General features: G+C 39.5%; 1 protein-coding gene across 2 annotated transcripts in view; it reads right to left on the bottom strand.

Moving 5' to 3' along the window:
- The window catches only part of LOC124555716 (run domain Beclin-1-interacting and cysteine-rich domain-containing protein), a 170,947-nt gene that overhangs the window by 45,257 nt on the left and 104,598 nt on the right, over nucleotides 1–21,092 (bottom strand). Inside the window, exons 5-6 of one of the 2 annotated variants that reach the window (XM_047129723.1) lie at nucleotides 13,733–13,952; nucleotides 4,609–4,740 (exon numbers count right to left, since the gene is read on the bottom strand). In XM_047129723.1, the coding sequence (XP_046985679.1) occupies nucleotides 4,609–4,740; nucleotides 13,733–13,952 (352 nt within the window). Of the gene's footprint in view, nucleotides 1–4,608; nucleotides 4,741–5,650; nucleotides 5,916–13,732; nucleotides 13,953–21,092 lie in introns of those variants that run through there. The other variant, XM_047129724.1, reaches the window with a different exon arrangement.

Here is a 21,092-nt window from a genome sequence, read left to right as displayed (position 1 = left end):
ATCGTTTGACAAGTTGCTGACTATTAACTTAAATGTACTGCATACAGGCAATCATTTATTTGTACCTAACCTTCAGAAGTTAAACTAATATTTCCCCGTTGGCTCATATTATTTCCCCATTGTCTCATATTATATCTCCAGCTGTTAATTGCATTTTATGTATTCAGTCTAGCAGTGCAGTTGTATGCAGACATTACATTTCCAACTTGGTATTACACCACTGCAAACTGTATTCAGGCTACAATACAACTGTATTCAGCCTACAACACCTCGAGGCCACAACCTCTCATCTGTCTGCACCGGTGTTACAAGCACAGTGTGAAAGTGATGATCTAATATTACGGGACATATGTGGTTATTATTTTGTCACGATTTTAATCCACATGACAATGTACTACTTTAATTGCTTTCACTGTCAACTTCATGGAGACAGATATATATTGCCAACTTTCCAGTCTATATATATTATGACACTGCTTCTTACCATTGATAGCCTACGATTATGCACTTTTTTAAATAACATATGCACATTTATGTATTTAGATCAAACTGAAGACCATCAAAATGATCAAAGCCGGTAATTGAATAAACAAGTACTTGTGTTCAGAGACTGTTATGGCATTTATAAACAAATCATGAGATACATATAGAAAGTGTACAGTTTTATGGGTTTGAGGTAATGCGCACAAACTGACTACATATTATTTGACAGACAGTTGCCTGAAAGTAGAAATATTAGATGTAAGTAGTAAGAAATAATTCTCAGGCACAAAGAAGATCAAATAGGGAAACCACAGGGAAGAGTACTGGGCCTATTCCTGTTCTTGATGAACATTGTACAATTTTTCTGTTAAACTTCTTTCTTTCTTTTCATTTATGTCAAAGTTCCAGTAATCGAAATATTCATTTATGGAAGATATAATGCTCATATCAAAAGATGCCTCACTTTACACGTCAATTAATTACATCTAATAGCTGATAAATAAATAAATATATAAATCATCTGGTTTTGTTGACTGTGGTGATGAATATTAGGAAAATCTTCAATGTTTTCTCTCTCAGAATAGTGGTCGAATTTTCAAGTGATACTGCTGTGGAACATGGTAATTTCACATGCAGCTTCCCAGGCACACAACCCTCCTTGCTGTAAAGTGTCAGTGCACACACAGTCAAATTTTGGAATGATCCTTTGAGGAATGCTGAGAGAATGAACAGAAGATGACTCTTATTTTTTAAGTTTCATTTTTCTCTCTCTGTTAACCACAGTTAGGTTCTATTACATACAAGAGAAGTGTTGTGTGAATCAATTGGCTCAGTAGGAAAAGAAGAACAGGCACCCCTCAGCCCCTAATTTTGGCACAGACTTTTATAATACAATGAATAACACTTCTATGTACAATGTTTATGAGGTAAACACATTGATAAAATCACACTATCTTTAAAAAATTCTTATCTTTTGTATGCCCTGGAAACTTATGATGAAATCCAGCTACAACCTGAGGCACATTGCATTGCTTCTGAGCCTTTTTTTTCCACGAACTTGACACATCTATCATTTACAATCACTCAAATCATATCTCATTTCTTTTCTTAGAAAGAACTGTTCTTAAGTTCTGTGATATGACTGACTCATACTCAAACCCTTATATTATATCCATCTGATGGTTCTGCCTTACAATTCTGTGTATTGACAATATTCATTTTTGATTTTTTGAAAAAGACAAGGCAAAGGCAAGAGCCTGATGAGACAAGTGCCATAAATGCTATTTCAGTTTTTGGAAGGCCACACGATAGACTTCCACAATCAACAATCTGAAATTTATTAGCTTTAAAGGAATTGGTACAAACCTGACTGGTCAGCTTTGGCTCTGAGGCGACTTTAAAGTTTCAGTTAATTCTCAATCTATCATTGACACCTACTCTTTGCCCCGTCCACATGATTGGCTAAACTCACTGGGGGCCAGTTCTCCTTCAAAACTGATTTAACTGAAGCCTATTTACAGGTTGCATTGGTTGGGGATACTAAATGGCTCTTTGTGATTAACATGCCCTTTGGGTTGTACCAATGTCAGTGCCTCCTGTTTGATATGCCTAGTGCCCCAGCGATTTTTCGGCGTTTTTTGTAACTACTGTCGATGTCTGTTCCAGGCTGTATCGACTATCTCAATCACACCATACTGACGGTTCCTTCCACAGGAGAGCATTCACGTAACTTAAGCACCTTGTTCACAGTCTTACATACTGCAAGGTTGAAATGCAACTTGGCCAAGTCACACTTTTTTCAGCCATCCATAGTGTACTTTGGATTCGAGGTTTCTCGGGATTTATGTCATCATGTTGTTGCGGTCACAACTCTGCCTTGCCCTACAAATGTCAAAGAACTTCATGCATTTTTAGATAAAATTGCTTACTATCACAAATTTATTCTAGGTATGGCAGTATCTGCTGATTCCCTCCATGAGCTGCTCCACCAGAACTTTTCTTTTCAGCGTATGCTGGCCTGCGAGTGTGCGTCCACACTTTTGAAATCTAAATTACATTTTGATCCTTATTTGGCTACTTTCCATCCTGGCCACCACCTCATTTTGGCAACAGACACTTCTCAGTATGGCCTTGGGGCTGTTCTCGCACATCGGGGTAAGGATGTTTCCGAACATCTGATAGCTTATGCATCAAAAATGCTCAGCTCCACTCAGTAGCGCTACTCCCAAGCTGGAAAGGAAGCACTTGCTTTAGTCTATATCCTCAAAAAATTTCACCTCATTACTGACCACAAGTCCTCAGTTTTGTTGTTCACTCACTCTGCTTTGTCTCACTAAAACTATGAAACTTTTCGGCCTACCATGCAATATGCCTCTGAGGATGAACAGTCCTGGCTTCTGATAGGGCCTGATCCTACTTTTCATCAGGATGAACTCCTTTGTTTTCACTTAGATGTTGAGGTGCAACATACAGCGCAAGGGAACGCTGTCATTGCTGACTTGGTTTTGAGTCATATTGTTCATATTCAGAATGGTTGGCTGGACATGATTCCAGGAAAGGCTTCTGATCCTTTGCATAACTATTTTGCACTCCATCACTGCCTTCCAGTGTTTGGTGGTGTTGTTCTCTTAGCTACAAAGAGGCTGTTGCCTAGAGTTGTGATCCCAACCACCCTATGGCAGAATGTACTTCAGCTCCTACAACAGGGACATTCGAGGTTCTCACGTACCAAGCTGTGTTTTGGCCTGGCATTTATGGTGAACTTGTATATCTTGTCACGGCCTGCTCTCTGTGTGCTACCAAACAGGTGGCGTTGCAAGTGATGCTCTCTTTGTGGGCCGCACCACAGAATCCAAGGGAAAGCATCAAAACAACAAAATTTATCTACTTCTTTCAGTGCCTTGTTTCCTAACCTTATTCCATCAGCTCAACTACATTTCATTACCTCTTTTTTTTAAATGTTCATCTTATATCCTCCTTTCAAGACACGGTCCATTCAATTCAACAGCACTTCCAAGTCCTTTGCTTTCTCCGACAGAATTCAGAATTACAATGATGTCATTGACAAAACACAAAGTTTTTATTTCTTCTCCCTTTAAAGCCCTTCCCAAATTTCTCCTTGCTCTTCTTTACAGCTTGCTCAATGTAAAGACTGAAAAACTCCTTTCTCAACCACTGCTTCCCTTTCATGTCCTTTGACTCTTACAACTGCCTTCCAGTTTCTTTATGAGTTGTAAATATACTTTCGTTTCCTATATTTTACTCCTGCTACCTTCAGAAATTTAAAGGGTGTATTCTGGCTAACATTGTCAAAATGTTTTTCCAAATCTACAAATGCTATAAATGTAGGTTTGGCTCTCCTTAACTTGTCTTCTAAGATAAGTCTTAGGGTCAGTATTGCCTCACATGTTCCAACATTTCTCTGGAACACAAACTGATCTTCCTTGAGGTCAGCTTCTACCACTTCTTCCATTCTGCTGTAAATAACTTGTGTCAGTATTTTGCAACCATGACTTATTAAAGTGATAGTCCTGTAATATTCACACCTGCCAGCATCTGATATCTTTGAAACTGGAATTATTACATTCTTCTTGAATTCTGAGGGTATTTCACCTGTTTCATATATCTTGCACACCAGGTATAATAGTTTAGTCATGGCTAGTTCTTCCAAGGATGTCAGCAGTTCTGAGGGAACTTCCATCTACTCCAGGGACCTTGTTTTGGGTTAGGTTTGTCAGCGCTCTACCAACTTCTGTTCACAGTATCACATCTCCCATCTCACCTTCATCTACTTCCTCTTCACTGTCTATAATATTCCCTTCGTTCCTGTTGTACAGCCTCTCTATATATTCCTTCCAATTTTCAGCTTCCACTTCTTTTCTTATTACTGGTTTTCTCTTTTCTCTAACAGCCTCTTTAATATTCCTGTAGGTGGTACATCCAGTATTGTAATGGTAAACTACCTCATTCAGCCCCAATCACTAAAAGCCCAATATATATATATACAGAAGTTATATACAACAACACAAGTGATCTGAGATTTCAGTTCTGACTTTGCCTTGACATACCTAGGACATGATAGGACATGAGAATTTTATACAACATAAAGTTAACTAAGACACTTACCGAAACGGCGTAGAGATGAACATGTTCATATAAATATTCTCTTGGCCAAACATGTTTCTGAAGATCTTCAATGACAGGCTCCCTGCATGTAAACAGGTATGCACGAAGAAGATTTAGCTGTATTCGTAGAGTCTGTAATACATTATGATTATGTCATACATTGAAATAGTTTAGTTTTCAGTTACATTACATTAAATGAGTTGTATTTCATGGAGAGTGCTCTCTGGGATGTGGAAAGAAGTCAAAGATATACATTTAATTTAAGTGCAAAACAGTGAAATAATGTTACATTACTGTATTACAGCACTAATTCTAATTATATACAGGGTGCACATAAAGTCCAGGAACATTTTCAATTATTTATTGCACAAGAACCAAACACTGTACAGATATCATACATATCTACCGCCACAGCATAGATTGTTAACTTGCTAATAGTCAGTGCTATAATCCATTCATTATAAGAATAAACCTGATGTGAACATTGCACTATGTATTCTTAGGCATTTGCTGGAACCTCATTGGATTTCCATTTCACATGGGATTAAAGCCAAGCCGTCTCAAGTACTGTCAAGTACAATAATAAGGGTACGTTTTTTGCTGTGGGTTACGGGCACATCGACTTAGCAATAATACAGGACAACAGCTTTACCAGTGCATTTAACTTGGACAGCACTGGCCTGTAAGCTGGTACAGATAGCCTGCAGTGATGTGGCCCACTGTAGTGCATACATAGAAAGAGACGAGCAGAGGAGCAATACAGCACTGGATGTCATTTAATTTTTAAGCAGAATGAAATAATACACTGCATATCCCCCACAATACGCTCCTTAGACAACTAGACGAAAACCACTACACATTATTGTTTTTAGCTAACGTACTATTGTAATTATAAACAAGGATGATGAAAATACCTGACTTAACCACAGGGTAATTTTTTCTACATAAGCTGTGTGTAACGTAAGAGAGTACTGAAGGATTTCACCATATTGAAACCACTGAAGGTATTACTTACGGTCAGTCATCTGGTAATCTCTTAGCTCCTTCCTTATCAGAATCCAAGAAATACATTTGAGTTCTGGAAGTGTCACCTGCTATGTTGATAAAGAGCCTATCAACAACAGAATCCACGAGGCCAACCAGGCACAGCATTTTCTCTTCTTCATTTATGATAAGCCGCTCTATATCCCACCAGAATTCGGCAGTGAGGTGTGAAAAAGCTGCGTGTGTTAGTTCCAGCATGTTTGGCAGCTTAACAGTCTTGTTACTTCTCCGGCCCAATCCCACAGCTTGGCTCCAGATCAGTTCTGTCGGGTTCATATTGTAATGGTACAATAGGAAATGCAAAAATGCAGCATTTGTGTGATGTGCTCGATGCTGTGAAAATGATTGTTTTTCATGTTTATTAGAAACAAGAAGATGTACATTATTCATAAAAAAATGATGAGTTTTATAATTACAAGATGTAGGTATTTCAAACTGAACGAGGAAAAAAAATATAGTGGGGAGATTTGAACCGATGCACGAATAACCGCATTTAGTTCACATTTCTTTCCACTTCCGACTGCACTGAACGTTTAATGTGGATATGTTCATCAACTGCAGTATCAGTATATACACCACTGCAAAAACTTCAAAGCCAATTATCTCTGTAAATTTATGAAAAACATTAAGAAGAGCCTATTTCTCAACACTTTTTAACTGTGTTCCATGCGCATGTTTCACTACGGAACAGATAGCAGCCTCAGCCATTTTCATGCTGCGCATTAACAGTACAACAATCAGAGCACAACGTTGCAGATGCTGTGACTGTACATGATTTTTTAAATAAAAACTACATAGCTAAAGCGTGATTAAGAAAAACGTTGATGACTGTTAATACATTTCAATATCTGTAAGTTTCATTTAACGTAACTTAGTAATAAGATATATAACACATAAGTAGGACCTACTTCCAAGAGCGTAACAATACCAATGTTTGTGTATCACAGCTTCTGACCAATCATTGCATTTGTGTTTGTTTACATCAGGTTCATTCTTATGATGAACAGATTATAGTCAGAAACATGGCGAGTTCAGGTGCTGTTTCATGAAATGGCCTCCCTGATCACCAGGTCTCATTCCGTGTGACTTTTTTCTGTGGGGCCACATTAAAGATCTGGTGTATGTACCGCCTCTACCATGTGATGTAGCAGAGCTACGGGAGAGAATACCGGAAGTGACTGTCACAGTCGATGATGCCATGCTGGGACAGGTATGGCAAGAATTCGATTACCATATTAACGTCTGCCGGGTCACTAATGGTTCGCATATTGAATGTTTGTAATATTTAAAAAAAAAAAAATAAAAATAATCAGAGTTTCTCTTCTAAAAGCAATATGTATGACACCTGTACAATGTTAAGTTCTTGTGCAGTAAATAATTGAAAGTGTTCCCAGACTTTATGTACACGCTGTATTAAACTAAAATATTAAGTTATTAAATTTAAGAGTTTCTGTGAAGACACTCTTCAATGGAGTGAAAGGAAATGCCCAAAAGAAAGTTCATTAATTCAGTCTTAAATTACACTATCTTATCTACATGACATTTAATGTGTTCTGGTTGGTTATCGAATACATGTGTACCTGTACTTAAATTAAGATCTTGAAGTCTTTGTAGAGGTTCTTTTTGGTGCTAATGTCATATTCACAATTCTTTCTAATATTTAAGGAAAGAGAAATAATGATAATAACAAAGGACATAAATGAATATATGAATTGTGAAATAGTTGTCCAAATAACCAGTCTCAGCAGGATGTTTCTGAGTTAACACCACATATAATTCTTACAATACACTTCTGTTTTTTGAAAATATAATACCTGTAGCTTGAATTGTCCAAGAAAATGATTCTATAACTTGTTAGTTAATGGAAATAAGGAGAATAAACTAGCTGCTTCAGTTTTAAATCTCCTATAGCAGTGATCATGTGTACCACAAACATAGCTGAACAAAGGAGATTCACACAACAATTGAGTTTGTGATCTACCAGTTGTCCCAAAAACGTAACACTTTCTACTTCTTGTATTTGGAAACCTACCTTTACAGCTTCCAGAGTTCTGTGAGACTCTTGAACTTTATGTACTAATCTTGTCAAAATTCAATGATAATTAATTTGTCTTGAAAGTATCTGATGATGTTCCTGAATAATTCATTAATTGCCTTTTCTATAAAGAGACTGGTACTATTTTTTATTCTTATGCTTGTATTGTGTGCAAAAGGTATAAATTTTGCTTGTTGAAATGGCAGAAGACCCAAAATAGAACCTTAAGGAACACCACATCTGATTTCTCTAAACTCCAAGTGCCCATTGTTATGCGCCTGACATGGAACTGACAAATATTGCTTTCTGTCATTCAGATAACATAAAAACCATGAACCTGTTGTGCTTATTATTCTGTAATATTTTAACTTTCGCATTACAATATTACGGTTCACACACGCAAGTCTCAGCCAAGTCACAAAATATTCCCAATGGTAGTAATTTCTGATTTACTGATTACAGTATATCATCTGTCAATATGTCAGTTGACAGTTCTTTTTGAAATAATTTGTTTGGTAATAAGTATGTTTTTCTGTACTAAATATGTATAAAGTTTATTATACATCATCATTCAGGTGCCTGAGGAGTCAGCATTAGGAGTGGGCAACAAAGGGGGTATTTTTAAATAAGAAGAGGCACACTGGCAAGCTACAGACCATGTAATACATGATACGGGTAACAATGGGCAGCCACGCGGGATTAGCCAAGCGGTCTAAGGCGCTTCAGTCATGGAATGTGCGGCTGGTCCCGGCGGAGGTTCGAGTCCTCCCTCGGACATGGGTGTGTGTGTTTGTCTTTAGGATAATTTAGGTTAAGTAGTGTGTAAGCTTAGGGACTCATGACCTTAGCAGTTAAGTCCCATAAGATTTCACACACATTTGAACAATGGGCACACTTATAGAGCACTGCAAGCATGTGCCAAATCTACGTGGTGTTCACACGGCTACGGTGCACGACAGAGAGAGCGAGTACACTTTGTGGAAGCTGCCAAAGTTTACCGATGCTGCCATGCGTATAGTTGGAGTGGTCGAGTTTAGGCTTGTTCTGCGCACTTACATTATGCATTCTCTGATGGCCAACAAGTGTTCAGTAGTGTTCTGATCACTCTGCTGTGAATGCCGTAGCTAATGTGAGCATGAAATGCTATCGTAGCGAATAATATAGTGAATTTTTGTTCCATTTGTTGCAAGCTGTCATCACCGATGTTCGTAGTAAGTGATACATTCCACATAAGGAGGTGAGACTTAATTTGCAAGATATATGCTTTCTTCAAGCGGAAGGCACGCGCATGCATTCACTCGCACATAGGCTGAGAATCTCCAGTGTGCGCATGCGTCATGCACTTTGCTTACCATCAGAGTTGGGCAAAATTTATTTTAATGATGTATAATGAATATAGATAAAAATATTATTAATTATTTGTGATAAAAAATATTATTAATTATTTGTGAATAACAAATATTATTCGAAACATTATTCACTTACACAAATAAAAACATTTATTTGTCATCTGCGAATAAAAAGTCTTATGAATAATAGATAAATTTGAAATCCAATGACATTTATTGGTCCAATTCTTTGTCATCTATTAAATGAATGTACCTTTTTTTTCCAAGCCACTTGATACAAACTGCTGAAACTGCTGGCCGCATGCCAACGTGTGCAAAGCAAGTGATGGACAGCGAGCACTGCTGACATGGTTCTGCCATGTGGATGCAGTGCTCTAGCACCTAGGGAATGTGGTCAGCCAGCCATTGTCTTGGAGGGAACATTCTAACTAGGTTATAGTGGAACAAGGAAAAGATGCATATTCTCAGATCGGAGTAAGCTGGCAGAGAGAAAGCCAATTCTGGAACCTACATTCCTCTCATAAAATCTGATGCCTCACATGATCTCCTTATGCCTCACATGATCTCCTCCCATTTTCCTATTGGTCGAGGTTTGTGACCTAAGCTCTGCCAAGGTATAAGTTCATTTCAGCAACCTCCCTGTGGGAACCACGCATCATGTGCTAAAATGGTGGACGAGGTGGGAGTGGACTCAGCAGCAGGAAACTCAGAGCACAGAAGTGAGTTCAAAAAGAAAATCTCTAGATAACTAATCCTTACTCGCTCCAAATGGGTGACCACTGGTGCATTACTATCTTGAGCATTTTTGAAAATACTAACAGTAATGAGATGGGACTGTAATTCATCATTAACATGTTGCCTCCTTTCTTGTAAAACTGCTTGATAACAGCACATTTAAGTCTGTCTGGGAAAGTTTCACCACAAAAAGATTCATTACACGAGTAACTCAATATATTACTAAGTTGAACTAAACAATATTTAATTATTTTACTACTGATTTCATCATAACCAATTGAACAAAACTAGGAGTTGATGACACTGAAAGCTTCTTTTGGGGATACTGGATAAAGCTGATTAATTGACTACCTATGATTTGTTGTCAACAGTTGACAGTGATTCTGAGAAAGTTGAAACTATCCAGTTCACAGTCTTTGATCATAGGTTTTCAAAAGTACAGACAATTAACTTTGTTTGGTGATGAATGACTTCAGATATGTAGGCCTATAACAAAATCCAGAATTCACAAAGAAGGAGACAACAGAACCATAAATGTGCAACCGCAATAGTGATATAATGCAAATTGGACCCACTCAAAATTAAGACTTGTATCAAACAATATCTCACTAAAATCAGTGTTATGAGTGCTGAGACTCATCATGAAAGAGTCTGTCTTCAATGTTAATTGGAGTGCTTGTGTTGATTTGATTCATAGGGCAGTAAAAAGAGTTTTTGAGCTTACCACATGTGCTTGGCCTTCATTTGCTTATGAATAACAAGTAAGATGCTGAATAGCAGACAGATTACTGAACCACTACTTAAAGTGTATCTGTGCATTAGTCAAATGTTTTTGCCTCTTGGCTACAAAAACAACACAGTAGGCTGATGTGTACTTTCTGGCATTTGCATTTCCACATGACAGTAGTTATCCACAATGACGAGTCAAAACATTATAGCCACTTGCTTTACGGTGTGTTTGTGCACTTCAGGAAAGCAATACACCAGTGATCACACATGGCATGGAATCTCTGAATGTATGTGGCATCAGATATCTACACACATTTTGTAAATTTCAGGCTTATGGTTTGTGTACGTTGAGCTGACACCTGATAGCATCCCAGATGTGTTCAGGCAAATTTGATGGCCAAAACATCAACATGCTCCTCAAAACACTGTAGCAAGAGTCTGGCCTTGTGACACAGACAGTTACCCTGCTGGAAGATGCCATCATTCTCAGGGAAGGCAACAAGAATAAAGGAATGTGCTGGGCCACAATAATATTCATGTAGTTCACAGCTGTCAGGGTGCCTTCAATTACTACCATAGGTCCCATGGAAGCCCATATGAGTGCACCTCATAGCATAGAACTGCCCCCATCAACCTGTGTCTGTGGCACAGGGTATGTTTGGGCATTTTTAAAGCATTCTTTCACCTGTATCTGTATCTGGACATGACCATCACTCTGGTGTAACAAGAAATGTGATTCATCCAACCAGGTAACATTTTTCATTGGTTCATGGTCCAGTTTCAATGATCCCATGCCCACTGACACCATAATTGACAATGTCATTAGGTCAAAATGGGTACATGTAGGGAATGTCCGTTGAGAAGTTCCCTATTCAACAATGTGCACTGACAAATGCACTGTGAAACACTTGTGCCTCCTCCAGCACTGTAGTCTGTCATCAGATCTGCGATTTCCCACTGACAAAACCATCTGTATGAATTTCTGGTGACGCAATTGGTTTCTCCCACCATCTTTACATCTTAGGCCAGTTGCCCTTCTGTTCATTGAAACTACGGAATTCTTGGGGCTCATTCTTGATAGGAAACTCTCTTGATCCTCCCATATGTCTTGCCTGGCAGCCCGCTGTACGCGGTTCCTCAATGTCCTATGTGTCCTCAATGGTACTTCCTGGGGTTCCGATCGAACCACCCTCTTCTGTTTGTACTGGTCCATTGTCTGTTCGAAACTAGACTAGGGGTGCTTTGCTTATGAGTCTGCACATCCAACTCTCTTACGCCATCTCAACACAATCCACCATCGTGGCATCCGTTTGGCCACGGGCTCCTTTTACACTAGCCTGGTTGAGCGTCTGTATGCTGAAGCTGCTGAACTACCGCTGTCCTACTGCCGTGACTTTCTCCTCAGCAGGCATGCATGCTGTTTGTCTGCCATGCGTGGCCACCCGTCCTATGCCTTCTTCTTTGATGATTCCTTTGATCGCCAGTATGGGGCACGTCCCTCTTCTCTGTCATCTCCTGGAGTCCACTTTTGGCACTTCCTACGGCGACTTAACTTCACACTACCTGCACCTTTCCTGGTGGGTGTGAACCCTTCACAACCTTGGCTTCATGAAGTGGCCCATGTTAACCTTGGCCTTCATTCGATTCCTAAGGACACTACTCCAACCTCGCTATATCGCCTTCAGTTTCACAACCTTTGCATGGAACTTCGTGATAGTACCCACCCTTGTATACACTGATGGCTCTCGTACTGCCTGTGGACTCGGGTGTTCCTTCGTCATTGGCACCCATGTCTTTCAATATTGGCTTCCAGCACACTGCTCAGTATTTACAGCCGAGCTCTCCGCCCTGTATCAGGCCAAGGAGTACATCCGGCAACACAGCCTTTTCAATTGTGTCCTCTGCTCAGACTCATTCAGCGCCCTTCAAAGTCTATGTGCACTGTACACTGCCCATCCCTTAGTGCGGCGGGTCCAGCAAAACTGTCACTTGCTCACTCGTTGTGGAGCCAATGTGATGTTTCTCTGGGTTCCTGGTCATGTCAGTCTGCCAGGAAACGAGGCTGCTGACGCTGCTGTCAAGGTTGCAGTCCTCATACCTCAGCCCGCTATTTCCTATATTCCCTCTGATGATCTCTGTGTTGCCCTCTGTCAGGAGGTGTTGTTCCTTTGGCATCGCCATTGGTCCTCCCTTCTTGGGTATAATTTCAGGATTATTCAGCCTGTCCCAGTGGCTTTGATGACCTCTTCCTAGCCCTCCTATCGGAAGGAGGTCATTTTAACTAGACTGCGGGCGCTACCCCACCACTTTGTACACATTGCGCCCAAGTTTTAACTGTCTGCCACTTCCTGATGGAATGTCCATTTTTTAACCGTTTATGTTCCCGCTTGGCTTTGAAGTCTGAGTTATTGGCCGTTTTAGCAAATGACACGTGATACGTCAACCGCGTTTTACTTTTTCTCCGCCAAAGCAATATGGCGAAGGCCATTTAATTTTTAGTTTTGGACCTCCGCTTCTGTATGGTGACGTTTTTAGCCCTTTTTCCACATGCCTGTTTTTAGCTGTCTTCTATTATGTCAGTTGGGACTGACATATAATCATTTTATAACTCCTCTCTGTCTTTGTATTTTATAGTTTTGACTTGGGCACATGTGACCCCAGTCGTTTTTTGTGCCCTAAAGCAAAACAAAACCAAACAAATCAGATCTGTGACACATCAGCACCTGTTCTGCTTTAAAGAGTGGGTAAGCCTAAGACTTCAACATTCTGTGATTAGGCATGGACTTCTAAAAGCTTATTGCCTAATTATTTCAATGAGTTTCCATAAGATGCTCATGGCAGTAGCACACAAACAGCTTCACTGTTTTTGAGATGCACGTTCCCAGGTTTCTCTGTCAAAGTCACTTATGCCAGTGGATTTCCCCTATTGCAGCCTGTATTGTCACCAGAATGATTCTGATACCCCAATTCGTCTCTACTCTGCTTATATACATATATTACCATGTTAAATTCCTGCAATACCACCAGACAGCATTCAATCTTGCTGTAGTCAGTTGTCGTAATGTTTTGGCTCATCAGTGTATGTAACAGGAATTGTGTACTGTACTTTCAAAACTGAATCCATACAATGATGTTTTTCACAAAGAGAAGCTACACTTGAGCCACTATTGGACAGTTACAATATTGCAATAGGTAATATGATTATGGAACCAGAATGAGAGAACTTGCTCACCTGAAGCTGAGTCATTTCTTCTATTGCCAAATACAGCCGTGGATTCAGAACTTTCAGATCCAAAAGAGGATGATGCTGCACATCAGCCAAGAATGCAGCAGATTTTACAGAAACAGGATATCTTCGAAAATCCCAATTATGTATTACCCTCGCTGGAATGATCCATTCTTCGCCTACATGGCATTCAGAACAGAAGTACCCACCACTGAAGGAGCAAACCCTGAAAAAATGATGTGAACGAGAATTTCTTTCAAAAAAGATGAGAAGAAAAACCAAGTGCAATTAAATGACAGAAATCATTGCCAAATATCAAGATGTCAAAATTACAATATGAATTACCTGTAAAGACCACTAATTTCTAGAAATAAAATAGTTTAACCAGAAAGGGAATGTGGAATTGCTAGAAATTAAAATGTCAGACAAACATTTTTATACACCCACAAGGGGTGGAAGTGTAAATTTACAAGTATAGGAGTACAATGGCAAACAGCAAAATCAGCTCATCATGGTACAAATGACAGCCATTATATAACAGCCAGGGTGAGAAATGGAATTGTCTTTTACTAGAATCCTCATAGAGCATGCAGTACTGTGGATAAAAGTAAACAATTACAATATCAGAGGAAGATAACATTTTACTGCAGGAAAGCTGCACATATCCAGACATGCTCTCAAAATGTGCAGGTTGCCATTAAGTTAGATACACGATCTGGTCTGGGTAGTCATCAACCTACACCGATTATAGATGATAACTTGCACAATATTCATTAGACCTCTACATCCTATACACTATGATACTGCTACAGGTGGCATGCTCTGTTGGTGAGAGGTTCAATGATCTGAAAAGCCACAGAGGTGTAGACATATGCCAGTGATAAAGTGCGTGGTCTGGCTACAAAACTTCTCCTGGAATTTTTCCATACAATGAGACACATTTGACTGCTCTCTGTCACATACTGCCTCTTATATCAGTCCTAAAGGGTGGGGGTGAGGTAAGAGGTGGAGCACTACAGGTCATACATATCACAAATAAGCTTCTTACAATGGAAAGTCCAGGTAAAATATCAACAATATTATGAAAAACACACATTGCTACACATCGTACAGATGAAACACTGAATTGCAGACAGGCACAACAGAAAGACAGCTGTAAGTTGAGCTTTCAGCCAAAGCCTTCTTCAGAAAGGAAACATACACATTCACACAAGCGAGCACACCTCATTCACACACGACTGCTATCTCTGGCCAGAATTCAACTGTGTCAAACTAAAGCAGCAATCCGGAATGGAGTGGAAGAGGGATGGCAGGGTACAGGTGTGGGGGGAGAGAAGTGGGCACTGCCTGTTGGAGCATGCTGGGACTAGGTGGTGGCAAAACAAGGCCGCTGGGCACAGTGTCAGGAGGCTATGGGGGAGGGAAGAGGGAAACAGGGAGTGGTAAAGCAGAGGAGCAGAGAGGTGGAAAGTCTGGTGGGTGCATTGACAGAGAGCGGTGCACAATGAGAGCGAAGGGACGTTAATTGGGAGGGGGGTGATAGATCGAGTGGAGAGGGTGGGGGTAGAAACTGTTGGGTGGAAGATATGGGTTACAGTAGGTTACCATAGGTTGAGGCTGGGCTGATTTTGAGTGCAGAGAATGTGTTGCAAGTATAACTCCAATCCACACTGTTCAGATAAGTGGTGGTAAAAGTGGAAGATCCAGATGGCCAGGGTTGTGGAGCGACCATTGAAATCAAACCTGTTATGTTCAGCTACATGTTGTGCCACAGGGTGGTCCACTCTGCTCTTGGCCACAGTTTGGTAGTGGTTGTACATCCTGGTGGACAGCTGGTCATGCCAATATAAAAAGCTGAGTAATGATTACAGCAGAGCTGGTGTATGACATGGCTGCTTCCACAGGTGGTCCAGCCTCTGATGGGGTAGGACAAGCCTGTGATAGGACTGGAATAGGAAGTGCTGGGAGGGTTGATTGGGCAGGTCTTGAACATGGGTCTTCCACAGGGATATGATCCCTGTGGCAAGGGGTTGGGACTGGGTGGCCAGACTGCAGAGGAGAGATTTTTTTGTGTGGAAGGGATGGCAGCTATCAAAAGGGAGGTGTGGTTAGTGGGTTTAATATGGACGGATATGTGGGTGGAACCACTGATGTGTAATAGTCTTTTTGTTGTGCCTGTCTGCAACTCAATGTGTCATCTTTACAGTGAGTAGCAATCTATCCTTTTCACAAATAAACTTCTTTCTACCTTGTTCACTCAGTTCTCAGTTTCTGTGAAACTAAACTATTTTCTGCCACTTTTTGCAATGTAGGGATTGAGACACTCACACATACACCATTGATTATGAGAGTTCTTCAAGTGTTCATGGACATTTGATGTGGCTTCACAGAAGGAAACTGCATTTGCAGATCTGTGAATGGGAGAAAGGAGGAAGATTAGGGTTCAATGCCTCACTGATGATGAGAATATTAGAGACATTAAACAAATTTTATTTGAAAAAGAATGGGGAAGGAAACTGGCAGCGATCTTAAACAAGCACTATAATTTGCTTTAAGCCACATACATGCAAGTTCATTTTCAGTGGATATATAAATCATTATGAAATTGTCCAATAATTTACAATTACCCTGAATTAAAGGAAGATTAGGGTTTCACATACCATCTTGTATTAACTATGATGATGTAACAGACAGACTATCCTTTGATGAATGCAGAAGTACAGCTTAAGGACAATGGACACTTAGCACAATAAATACAACATGACTGATGTGTCAAAAGACATCACTGTCATTACAGTACATCAAATGGAAAATAGAGAAGGAAGGAAGGACAGAAGGAGGGACGGAAGGAAGGTAGGAAAGAAGATTAAGGTGTAAGATCTTATCGATAATGAGGCCATTCGAGGCAGAACAGGAGCTCAGACTAAGGAAGGATGTGGTAGGAAATCAACCATCTCATCATTTGCCTTCAAGAAGTTTAGGGTAACCATGGGAAACCTAAATCTATATAGCTGCTGACTTGCAAATGCAATGATTAAAAAAGTGAAGCAGTATGGTACCGTTGGCTGGAAGACCCTGAAGGTGGCTTCAACTGCCATAACGGACAAATTTTTCTGTCCCACACATACAATGGCACCTTTCCTTCGCAAAGTGAGAGAATTGTGCACATAATTATATCTGGTAAGTGCAGGTGACTGCACTATTTGTGTTGGATGATGATGAGAAAAGGCAGAGGGTGAAACCCAGTGCTGGCAGATAGCCTACTCCTCTCGAATAGCACCAAGAGGGCTGCTGAGCTTAACATCCCCATCTGATGGATGGATCACCATCAACTGTACCATGTCCCCTTGCTTCATGAGAGACTGAGGAGAGGTTTTGGAATTTAATCCAGGACATGGGTGCAAAGACTGGTTGACACTAACTTTATGCCACCATCCCTCCTCCCTTTTACCATAAGGCAAAGGGAAAACAGCCAACAGTGTAGGACATAGCCAAGTATTTACCCATTCGAGTACTGACCACTATCAATGTTGCTTAACTGCACTGATCTGATGAGAACTGGTGTATTTAATAGGGAAGACCATTGGATAATACAATGATTAAAAGGGAAGAAGCAAGAAAAACATGTTACAAGCTGAAATGAGGATTAGATAAGGTCCAGCATACAACAGTGAAAATAAAGAATTAACTGCAAACAAAATAATGAGAAACAACAACAACAACAACAACAATAATAATAATAATAATAATAATAATAATAATAATAATAATAATAATAATTGCTACTGAAAGTGTTCAGAGACAATTTGCCAAATCTGTAACAAAGTGGTCAACAGCATGAAATATGCAGTAGAGTTACATCAATATGTCCTTAGAATTATGTCAAAAGTTTTCAGTCTTACAAGCAAAAGTATGGAAGATTGCTGACTTCCCATTAAAATTAAATGAAACATTATCATATTTAATACACAATTGCATTGTCAGCTATGTTAAAATTTGTCCAGTGTATTGTTGACCTGAGCTTTGAGTCACTAACTGTACTTTGGTAAGTCTTTCATTGGCATACAGTCAACCTTTATGAAGTGATAAAAAATGCAGAATATTTGACAAGATGCTTCGGTACACGTGATACTTTGTAATGGGGGGTTCTAATGACATAGACAAACCTCTCGATCTAATGTTGAAGCATGTGGTAGAACCATTGGAACCAATACTCGCTCTAAGTCACAAAATGAATATCATTATCCATCCTATGCCCAGGAGATATGATGTTCAAAATTTAAATAGTAAAATTAATACTGCAAACCTCCACCTGATACATGCTCTGAATTTAGCTAAACACGCGTACAAAAAAAGAATTGCTGTGAACTTTGAAATAGAGAGACTAGCCAGAAACCACTTCACAACACATGGCTTACACCTAAACAAATGTGGCAAGGAGATTATCTGCAATAGACTGGCCTTCCTGACAACTATGGGTGACAATAAGAAACCAAAAGTCAGAAACCATAAACAGACGCTAATAAGCAATTGGATAAAGACAAACAAGATGGGAAATAAAAAGAGTAATAGTGGCCATACTGTGCAAACTACACTAGACAAATGGGTCATGAAGTCACAGAGACGAAACACAAACCCCCTGACCCCTCAAAAAGGTCAGGAACCTGAAAGGATCAATAATGTGATGGTGAACATTATCAAGACATCCCTCCAAAACGTCAATGTGATGCCTCAACAGTGTGAAGTGCATGTGGATACTTTTCAGGCCCACCTGGAAGATGAGATGGCTGCCAAGGACGACCAACAGAACCAGCACAACTGCTCAGAAGTCAACATACCTGGAATACAGCACAATTTAAACTAAAGGTCAGTGACACAGTAAATATGACTTCGAGCCCCCCTGAGTAAACCCCACTCTGACCTGAAAATCTATTATCACAATGTCCAATCCTTGAGCAACAAAACTGATGACTTAAGCATTTTGCTGACCAGTGAACTCAGTGATATCTCAGTAGTATGCCTAGCAGAGCACTGGCTCTGCACTGATGTGGTTAAGCTAATCTCACTACCCAACTTCAAATTGTGTGAACACTACTCCAGATCAAATGATGGACATGGTGAGGTTGCCATCTTCATCAAACAACACATTGAATATAGCCCACTTCCTACCCTAAAGGAAATAGGAACAGATAAGATCTTTGAATGTGCAGCCATAAAGCTTACAGATCTAAATCTAATTGTAGCTACAATCTACCATCCCCCCTCCAGTAGTATTGATTTTCTGTTACAAATGGACTTGTTTCTATTCAAAATAAGTCAGTGGAAACAGGAGGTGATTATATGTGGTGACTTTAATATAGACTTTCTCACCCACAACAGAAACAGGGAATCATTGATTAACATTGCAAAAACTTATAATCTGCATGGCCTTGTAAACGAGCCCACTAGAATAACACCCACATCCAAGACAGCTCTAGATCAAATTTTTGCAAATAGAAATAAACTTAACCCAACTCTAGAAGTATACAATGCAGGATTCAGTGACCACCAAGCTGTCATTCTAAAGGTCGATGTTAGCAAAGATACCTCAAACCCAGTCCCACCTAAAACTTTACGAAGGTTTTCACCCAAGAGAACTTGAACAAGCTAAATGCCCTCCTTAGTAAAGAAAAGTGGACAGAGATTTACACAGCCAATGATGTCAAATGAAATTCAACATATTTCTTGACAAAATGATCCACCACTTTGAAGAGGCCTTTCCACAAAAACCAGTAAGAATAAATAATAATAGAAACAAGAGTTGGATTACACCAGCTATAAAAATCTCTTGCAAACATGAAAGAATACTCCACATGTTATGTAAACAAAGTAGTGACTCCCCCCAACTAACAGAATACTATAAAAACTACACATGTATCCTAAGAAGAGTGATAAGACAAGCAAAAAGGATGCAGAATGATGAGTACATCGACAAATCCGGCAATAAAGTAAAAGCAATGTGGAATATCATAAAAAGGGAAAGAGGGGAAATGAAAGCTTCACATACGAACATAGAAATCAAACTCCACAATGAATCTATATCTAATCCCGAAGTTGTGGTGAACTCATTCAACAATTTCTTTACAAGCATAGCTGAAAAACTGGTCCAAAATAATCCTAACACAAATTACCAACCAGCAAACCAAAAATATCACACATGTGCAGAGTCAATTTTCATTACCAAAGTCACTGAATATGATGTTGCAAAAGCCCTCAGAGCGTTAAAAAATTCATATTCAGCTGGAATTGATGGTATCCCAGCAGCTGTAATCAAAAATTGTGAACACACAATTGCTGAACCATTAACTCACCTCTGTGACTGTTCTTTCCAGGCAGGTATCTTCCCTGAAGCTCTGAAACTTTCTAAAGTAATTCTTGTCTTCAAAAAAGGTGATAATAAAGATATGAATAACTACAGGCCTATCTCAATCTCATCCTGCTTTTCTAAAGTTTTTAAAAAAATAATGTCCAAAAAAATGATGGACTTCATTGAAAAAAAAGATTTACTAAGTTTAGCTCAACACGGGTTCAAAAGCAACAAATCTACTGACACTGCAGTATATGATTGCATAAATATGCTTTTAGAACTGTTAGATAAAAAACAACCCATAACAGGCATATTTCTGGATCTGTCAAAGGCTTTTGACACTGTTGACCACAAGATATTACTGGAAAAATTAGAACACCACGGTATCAGAGGATTTGCAAACAACTGGATTGCTACATTCATAACCAATTGGATGCAGAGAGTCAGCATGAAATATACTAATAGACAAAGCAACTCAATAACCGAAATACTATCAAGTAATAAAACTGTAAAGCAAGGTGTTCCACAGGGCTCAGTATTGGGACCCCTACTTTTCCTCCTATATATTAATGACTTGGGCCTGAATGTTGATGCACACAAAACAATAATATTTGCTGATGACACAACTGTACTCCTCAAAGGGGAGAATACAGAGGCTGTGCAAAAAGCTGTGAACTTGGCTACTGATCAACTCAGCAACTGGGCAAAAATCAACAGATTAACTATCAACACCAAAAAGACAGCTTCCATGAACTTCCACACAACACAAAATGCAAATTCCTCTCAGCCATCTGTCACTATAAATAACCAGTCAATAGATACCAACACTGTCTTCAAATTCCTAGGTCTGTGGGTTCAAGATAACCTGAAATGGAATACACATACAGGAAAGGTAAATGCCAGGATTTGTACTGGCTGTTATGCATTGAGTGTACTGAAAACATGTGCTAGCCTGAAAACATTAACCAGTGCATACTACACTAATATACAAGCCCACCTAAAATATGGTGTAATATTCTG

The sequence above is a fragment of the Schistocerca americana genome, chromosome X, assembly GCF_021461395.2.
Source record: "Schistocerca americana isolate TAMUIC-IGC-003095 chromosome X, iqSchAmer2.1, whole genome shotgun sequence".
NCBI lineage: Eukaryota > Metazoa > Arthropoda > Insecta > Orthoptera > Acrididae > Schistocerca > Schistocerca americana.
Note: the sequence above shows the minus strand (reverse complement) of the source record. Positions and strands in the feature narration are given on the sequence as shown.